Source organism: Schistocerca nitens, chromosome 2 (assembly GCF_023898315.1).
Source record: "Schistocerca nitens isolate TAMUIC-IGC-003100 chromosome 2, iqSchNite1.1, whole genome shotgun sequence".
Lineage (NCBI taxonomy): Eukaryota > Metazoa > Arthropoda > Insecta > Orthoptera > Acrididae > Schistocerca > Schistocerca nitens.
Genome location: NC_064615.1, coordinates 1,051,804,244 through 1,051,813,521, shown reverse-complemented (window position 1 = coordinate 1,051,813,521; position 9,278 = coordinate 1,051,804,244). Strand labels below are relative to the sequence as shown.

At 38.5% G+C, this 9,278-nt stretch overlaps 1 protein-coding gene across 1 annotated transcript in view; it reads left to right on the top strand.

The window, feature by feature from the left end:
• Window positions 1-1,910: 1,910 nt before the first annotated feature.
• The window catches only part of LOC126234784 (trypsin-1-like), a 32,047-nt gene continuing 24,679 nt past the window's right edge, over window positions 1,911-9,278 (top strand). Inside the window, exon 1 of the mRNA XM_049943532.1 lies at window positions 1,911-2,048. Within this exon, the coding sequence (XP_049799489.1) occupies window positions 2,000-2,048 (49 nt within the window). The 5' untranslated portion in view covers window positions 1,911-1,999. The remainder of the gene's footprint in view (window positions 2,049-9,278) is intronic.

Sequence of the window (9,278 nt, the reverse complement as noted above, 5' to 3'; positions counted from 1 at the left end):
ACGGCAATAAAAACTAAACGAGCAGCGATAGAAATACACCGTTTGTTGCAATATGCTTGGGACAACAGTACATTTTCAGGCGGAGAAACTTTCGAAATTACAGTAGTTACAATTTTCAATAACAGATGGCACTGCGTTCTGGGAAACTCTATAGTACGATATTTTCCACATATCCACCATGCGTAGCAATAATATGGCGTAGTCTCTGAATGAAATTACCCGAAACCTTTGACAACGTGTCTGGCGGAATGGCTTCACATGCAGATGAGATGTTCTGCTTCAGCTGTTCAAGTGTTTCTGGATTCTGGCGGTACACCTGGTCTTTCAAGTGTCCCCACAGAAAGAAGTCACAGGGGTTCATGTCTGGCGAATAGGGAGGCCAATCCACGCCGCCTCCTGTATGTTTCGGATAGCCCAAAGCAATCACACGATCATCGAAATATTCATTCAGGAAATTAAAGACGTCGGCCGTGCGATGTGGCCGGGCACCATCTTGCATAAACCACGAGGTGTTCGTAGTGTCGTCTAAGGCAGTTTGTACCGCCACAAATTCACGAAGAATGTCCAGATAGCGTGATGCAGTAACCGTTTCGGATCTGAAAAATGGGCCAATGAATCCTTTGGAAGACATGGCGGCCCAGACCAGTACTTTTTGAGGATGCAGCGACGATGGGACTGCAACATGGGGCTTTTCGGTTCCCCATATGGGCCGGTTCTGTTTATTGACGAACCCGTCTAGGTAAAAATAAGCTTCGTCAGTAAACCAAATGCTGCCCACATGCTTATCGCCGTCATCAATCGTTAGCGAATGTCTCTCGTGGAGCAATGGTAGCGGCGCTGAGGGGTTGCCGCGTTTGAATTTTGTATGGATAGAGGTGTAAACTCTGGCGCATGAGACGATACGTGGACGTTGGCGTCATTTGGACCGCAGCTGCAACACGGCGAACGGAAACCCGAGGCCGCTGTTGGATCACCTGCTGCACTAGCTGCGCGTTGCCCTCTGTGGTTGCCGTACGCGGTCGCCCTACCTTTCCAGCACGTTCATCCGTCACGTTCCCAGTCCGTTGAAATTTTTCAAACAGATCCTTTATTGTATCGCTTTTCGGTCCTTTGGTTACATTAAACCTCCGCTGAAAACTTCGTCTTGTTGCAACAACACTGTGTTCTAGGCGGTGGAATTCCAACACCAGAAAAATCCTCTGTTCTAAGGAATAAACCACGTTGTCTACAGCACACTTGCACGTTGTGAACAGCACACGCTTACAGCAGAAAGACGACGTACAGAATGGCGCACCCACAGACTGCGTTGTCTTCTATATCTTTCACATCACTTGCAGCGCCATCTGTTGTTGAAAATTGTAACTACTGTAATTTCGAAAGTTTGTCCGCCTGAAAATGTACTGTTGTCCCAAGCATATTGCAACAAACGGTGTATTTCTATCGCTGCTCGTTTAGTTTTTATTGCCGTTTCAAATATACCGGTCATTTTTGAAACACCCTGTATAAGTGGGTAATGGACCTAATTTTCATATACTTGCTTTTTTAAATTAATTCTTCTTTTTAAAAGACAATATAATCCGATACGTGTTAGTAGTGGAACTCTCCAGGAATAGTGAAGAATGTAAACTTTAAGAATTAATATCAAGCACAATAATGAAATGTTTGCTAACAAGAACTCAAGGCTGTCTTTTGATTTTTAAGTCCAACATTTTAGTAGAATGAGATTCAGTCCTCGCTCTGAGGCTGTTGAGTGTACTTAAGTGTAATCAGTTTCAGTACGAACATATGGATGAATTTCTCAGGTTATCTCATCAGCGAAGAGCTGTCTATGATATCGTGCAAAGCTGGGATTTCTAGTGAAAGATAAAGTAGTCGGCAGCTCTTGTGTGTAGTGGACTACTCTTTGACCTGCCAAGGTCGCAGCCTCTCGAGGTCCCGTGGCCAATACAGTACGGTATATAAGGGCGGCGATGAGCGGCGCGTGCCAGCCGCCCCCGACATGTTGAGACAAGCCGTTCTCCTGTTCGCCCTCGCCGGCTGCGTGCTGGGTAAGAGTCTGCACTTTTTCCACCATATACGGAGTCAATGATTCGATCGTAGTGGATCTCTCATTTGGTAATGACTAGAGAGCTCAGTACTGTTTATTCATTCTGTGTGAAAGCCAGTCCGGTGTAATTTTAATTGCCCATGTCGAAATTTCACACGACTTCCGAGTTTTATAATAATTTATCCTAATTCAAAATTCACTCGATAATTCATATAATTATATTATGATTTTTGGGATTGCCAGTAAATAATAATAATGATAATAATAACAATAGTTTTAATCTCAATAATATAGCCATAAAGCATCTCAACAAAACAGGTGAAGCCTTTAGTGTCGCACGGATAAAATAGTCAGGCATCTGGTAATTCCGTATGCCTATTGTAATCTCTTCAACTCTATAAATTGTACACAATAATGATATTATTCCGTAACAAGTGGCGTAACAAAGATAAAACAACCAGGCCGCGTACTAGGGACGGCTGTTGCCGCCGAAACAACTGCTTTTCTGTTATATCTCCTTTTTTTCCAAAGCCATTTTAACCTGCATCTTAAAACCGCCAAGAAAACCGGTTTCTGAAATAACCGGTTTCTGGTGTCTTATTCCTACTATTTCCTGTAATAAAAGTAGAAATCCAATAAAGATTGAAAAATATTGACTGCTTCAGTTTCAAGATACAGAGAATCAAAATGTTAAATGAAATACGCAAATAAAAGAAAACTTAGTCTGCCAAGCATCGCAACTTTTCCCGGAAAGTAATAATTGGTTCCATAATAATAAAACCACCAGTATTCTCCTACTGATTAAAATCTTCTGAAAGAGTTACAGGCAGATAAATGCGTATTATGTATACACAGACAACAAATTAGCTACTTTTCACTTTTATTGTAAACTATGAATGAATTGCTAAGTTTTAAGTTTTCTCCTTATATGATGTGGCAGTTTTGTTGCGGCTCATAGCGTCCTTAATCTTTTAAAGCAAACGCACGGTTGTACTTCATTGCTACGTCACGTTGTAATAATATTTCCAGACTAAGTTCGGTGCCATTTTGTAATACAACTAACTCCAACGCGAACAGAAAGAAGATACCATGTAGACAGGATAAGCAAGTCTCATTCACTGCCTATAATCGCATACTATCAAATAGGCCACGCCAAATAGTAACAGATACATTATTTTCTAGCAACGCTGTACCAATCCTTAAGACACGTGTTTGTTGATCGTTTCTGTCTGTATCGTTACTCCAACGGCGCTGATAGCTTTTCTCATTTCTTGTCTCAAAGGAATCGAAATCCAACGAACACAAATTACTCGTTTTTTAAAAAAGGTTTATTTAAAAACCAAAAATTTCACCGTTACTGCTAGTGGCTAACTGATACCGGTTTCTTTACCCGGTTGTTAGAAAAAATTTTAAAAGAACTTATACGCGAAATCCAACAAACGTCGAAAAATGCCGGTTATTCAGATCTAAAATATCGGTCTGGGTTTTACCCGGTCGGTTTTTCACATCCCTACCGTGTAGCATGGGCGCGTGTTCAGTGTGGGCACGGTTGTCGCAACAGGTAAACAAAATGACAAGGGCAAAAGGAAAGGGCGGAACAGAAAGAGCGAGAAGACGATGTCGAAAAAGAAGAGGACGAAGAGAATCTTGTGCCTTACTTCCGGTAGATAGATGGAACAACTGTCGTTACGGCAAGTTAAGCAACGTAACTTAAGTAAGGCTACATTTGGATTGCTTGTATGGTTTCTTGCTCCTTTTTATTGATCGACAATGAAACAATGAGAAACGGAACCACTGTAATGTTGGAAGGAGAGCGCCTTTGGACTGTATGTTGTTCCACGTCATGAACTGTGTTGTTCAAAAGGGAATTACTGAAATTTGTGTCTTACTTCGTTGTAAACTCGTCTTGATCTAAATAAACAGGCTAACCAGCGATCTGAATTAAACAAAAAATTGCAAGACGTCGACACGAGGAGAAAATCAAAGTTTGCAGCGGGCGTCATTTGCCCTAGCTACGTAATGTGCGTAAGTATATAGCTTGGAGCGATGGAGCACCAGGCTATCCATGAACATGGTACAACAACATATACAGTTACGGATTAGTCAGGAAGAAGGGAAATATTTGTAGGTGATTCTTTGACTCCATTCTTGCTTTGCATTTGTGTGATTACAGTTTTCAGACAACTAAGTGGAAACTCTTTCAGCTATGAGCTCCAAGACATTCATAAAGTAACTGAACATCATTCTTACATGGATGATTTGAAGCTATTCGCAAGAAATGAAAGGCATTAAGCTAACCAAGCACGGTGAAAGGGAAACTTGTGAAGCCAGAGCACATACCCTTCCCTGAAGATGCCACTATTAAAAATCTGGAACTTGAGGGGACTTACAAGTACCTTGGTGCTGAAGAAAATAATGAAAGTCAAGGAAACTATAACAAGATGAAACTGATTCTAAGAATTCAATTCAAATCCGAGAAATAAAATTTTGGCTAGAAGTAATGCGATCTGAGATGACAAATGAAAATACAGTAATTATTGCACTAGCTAAGATGGTTGCAAGACGGATCTCAGAACGCAGAAAATGACGGTACTGACTCACGTAAGTAACGTAACAACAAAACAGACTCAGAATTAAGTCAAAACTATCATGGAGACAGAACTCTACGCATAGTCAGAAATCACGTCGCATAAAAAATTTTCAGAGATCTGAAGCATCTTCGGCTTGAGAAAGAATGAAAACAGATTCAGAACGTCTGATAGTAGCTACACAAGGTCAGACCTTGCGGGCTTAGAACTATAAAAAGCAGTAATGAAAACTACTCAGTATGACAGATGGCGACTTTGTGGAGAACATTTTGAGACAACGAACCGTTTAATAACGGACTACCCTATTTTGGCGAAGAATGAATATCTCAAAAGGCACAAGAAGGTGTGCTCGTAGGACTTAACACTTCCAGTACGATTGACAAATACACAAAGAGCGAACAATAGCAACCAATAAGCCTGACGTCTTTCTGCGTCAGTCAGAAAAAAGGTCGTGCCCTTTAATCTATTTCTGATCCCCGTGTACGGGAACTTTAATGACAAGGCGACTCAGTAGAAATAGGAAAGATCTAAACATTGAGATGAAATATGGAATATAAAATAATGATTCGTGAGCTAGGGTCTGTCGTCTCAGATAGCATAACTTTTCGCCAAAATTTTATTTCTCGAATTTGAATTGGATTCTGAGCATGTTTCACCTTCTTACAGCATCTTTGAGTTTCATTATTTTCTTCAGTACCAAGGTACTTTTAAGTCCCCTGTTGAGTTCAAGGGGACGCTAGATCACATTGCACAAGAATCGAAACAGTGCTGGAGATATTCAAAATTAATGACGTTGAGGCTAGACCATATCTTGCGAAGAGAAGCAGAAATTCTAATTCAGAAAATAGTAAATTAGAGATTTCACTAATTACATTGTATCAGTACTCGCTTCCAGCATGGTAGATGGCAGCAGGCAGAAACTTACCATGATTCAATCAAATTACACAACCGTCAAAATTGCCCAGAAGTTTGGTTTTATTTAAATGATCGTTCGTGAAAATACGTTGGAGTTTAGGAAAACAACAGGTGTATCTGAAGAGGTTGCAAACAACATTCCACATCAGAATTTCTTCTGAAAGCTTCTGCCATATTTTCAGACCCCAAAGGCTACAGAGAGATGTGCTCTATAAGAATACAGTCTCAACAAGAACCCCAGCGTCACCTTACTGCACTTATAATGAAATCTAACCCTCGGAATTCAAGGACAAATTTCTACAAAGGGCACAGAAGCAAAAATGAAATTTGTGGTTATAAGAAATTCAATAATTATACTCGAGTGATTATTATTTACTGACCCATTTCGTAACACGCTATTAATATTGTGTCACCCATAACAAGAACGTGATATTAAAACTTAGATATTCTTTTAAGACTGAGCAATATGCGAAGGAAAACGCGGTGGTGACCCGAAAATATCCTGAGCCGGTAGTGCTTAAACTGGACAGTTGTGTCCAGTCTGTATGTCTACAACGCAGACAGATTCTTCTGGGCAGTTGTGTGATTGTTAGTATCGTGTAACACATTGGCACTAGATCCCATAATATCGTGGGCTCATGGTGGCACATCTGTAATGTCCCCGGACCACAAACCTGTCACTTCTGCTCCTAATTTCTTATGTCCGCCTTTCTACACACAAACGAAATTTAATACACTTACTATTTTAAATTTTTTTATTCTTGGAAATACCTCCAGGGATGCAGAGCTTTTTCGGAAGATTTTTATGTCTTTCTGTGAACCTGTGCAGTCATCTAATGTTTATCCATTACGGTGATTTCTTCTGTGATTTTATTTAATATAGGTCCTCTTTCTTTCAGTCAGTTAAGGGGCTCCGGAACGCCCTATACTTGCAATGTTTAAATAACGCTTATAAATTACATCTTTCCTCACAAAGTATTTGAGGTAGGAAGTTGAACTTTTTACAGATTATTTATCGGAATATGGGCTACAACTTAACACAGGGATTTTACAAAATTTTAGTTCAGTTATTAAAGATGATTTTTTTTCAATTGTAATGAAAATTCACAACATTTTTTTGCAATTTTTTATTTATATATATTTAAAAATATACAGTTTTTTGGAAAAAGGCTGTGTTAAATTATGCAGAAGGTACTATGTAACATTTACTGAAAGTTTTAAACAAATATGTTTGGAAGATCCTTAGAAAACATGTAATTAGTATGAGAAAATAAAAGTTTTGGGAATCGAGCGACAAAGATTGGATTAACTTTTTAGTGCATTCCAGGCCCATAGGATGGATTATCTTCATCCTCTGCAAACTCCTCCTCCAGCTTCCTCTTGTTCCTCCTCCTGTTTACTCTTGCTTGTATTTCTAGACTCTTTACAGCCCTGTCTGCAGCCCGAAGGCGTTCCTTGTCTAAAGCAAGCGTCGCTCGTACCATGTTAGAACCTATCTTCATTCCCATATTTCTAAATACCTTTGGCTTTCCAACATTTCTCCTTTTCTTAAAAGCCTTCAGAGGATTTCTAATAACTTTACTTTTACTCATTATTATACTTCAACAAAACAGAGACTCAAGAAACAGAATTAATTACGAATATTTTCGAGATAACGACAGAGTAAATAAACATGAAACAATCGACAATCACACCAGCGATATATATTGAACCATCACAGGTTAGCCACAACACATACTTAATCTCACATCACTAAAATGTACCTGATGAACACGGACGTTAATAATAACACCATTTGACAGCAGTTTAACAGCGCCACAGTGGGTCACGCCCATGTAGAATACATTTCAAGAAAAATTTAAAAATAGTTGTATTCTTCGGAATTGAATAAATTATATATCTATTAAAAGGTAATAGTCTGCAGATTCAGAAAACGCAAAAAAGTAAAAATTGAACTTTTCATGATTTTGAGCCTTTCCAGAGCCCCTTAACACTGACCATTGTCAACAGAGTAAATATGTTCCACAAATTCCGTAACACAAACTGTGTTAGTTATTTTTTATTGTCCTGCTGGTTTCAGTTACAAAACATCATGTATGATCGTAATTGGAATATGAGTCACAACATAACTACAATCATAAAAATAAAATGTAAACGACAGGAACAATGCAGTTTTGTATTTACAAGATGGATACATAGGAATACAGCAATTGACACATTCATTGACAATAATACGTCAATCAGGGTCAAGCTGAAAGATAACGTAACAGGTTATCAGAAAAATAAATTCACATGGTACTGCATATGTCTTCTATATCAACATAATTATGAAACTACCAAAAAGTCCTCCCAAAAAAATAATAGTTCCTGTTGTCAACTTAGATGGGTCCGTCATAGCAGATTATTTGGTCACAAATTCGAGGGATGTGGAACAGAAATAAAGACGAAGGGAAAGTACATACATTTCAGTGGTTATACAATTTCAATACTCAGTAAATAACAGCAGACATGACGAGAATAGAAAAAATTCACAAACTGAAATGGAGAATATTATCTTAAGCTGAAACTTTTATCAATCTGTTAAAAATAATCTGTAGTCAAATACTATAACGATGATAAATACTACAGATACTACTGAACAATTAGGTACTATTATCTTTAAACTATTAACTTATAGGTTATTTTTAACAGATTGAGGTATGTTGTAGCTTATGATAGTGTTGTCCACTTCATCTCACGTTGTGAATTTTCTGTAGCCACTTTATGCCTACTGCTATTTATTGTCTGCTCAACTAGTGTGGCCACTAATGTGTATGTACTTTTCCAACATCCCTAGTTTTTGTATCATATCCTTCACATTTATGACCAAATGATCTGGGATGATGGACTCAAATAAGCTGAAAACAGTTGACTATTATTGCATTCCTATGATTCCGTTTCCATAGTATGTAAGGGGTATTTCTTAGAGTTTCGTAAGGACTTCAGTGTATTGTTCATGTCATTTATATTTTATTTTTGTGATTGTAGTTATATTTGTCACTCATGTTCAAATAACAATGATACAGGAACCCGACGACGGTATGTAACTGAAAATGGTAGAGCAATATAAGAACCCAATACAACTTTCTGTTATGAATTTTGTGAAACCTTGATCTAATTTACACTGTTCATCATCAGTAGTTTTGCAAAGCGTCTGCAGTCCGTTGTCTATATTTGTCCGTACAGATGCCAACGCCTTTCTTTAATGGTATCACTAAATCTGTCTATTATAATGTAGAAGTCTATTGTTCTGCTACTGATTCAGTTTTAGTGTGTGGAATTTTAATTTTACCTGACATTTTTCCGTTCTTGATTTCCACAGTCTCAAAATTTATAATGACAAATGGATACAATGAATAGGTGGAGGATATTTTTCATTGTACCGTATACTACAGTTTATTTAATTTCCATTCAGTTAGCTCCTGTGAAGACTGTAGAATTGTGCGCCCCTCTGAGGACTATTATCAGCTTTCACTTTGTTTATGTGAAAGACGTATACTGTAGATCAACGTTTTCCTCTTGTACGCTAGTCTGTACGTCTTTTCTAGTCAGGTGGCTCTTTATGAATTCGTCTGACTGCCAGATGTGATAGCAGTGTGTGTCCTTCAAGGTGTTTCAACAAAGAGCATCCGCGTGTCGGGTTTTTTTCCTTCGCTATCTCGAGTCCCGCCCTTGATATCTTATCGTCG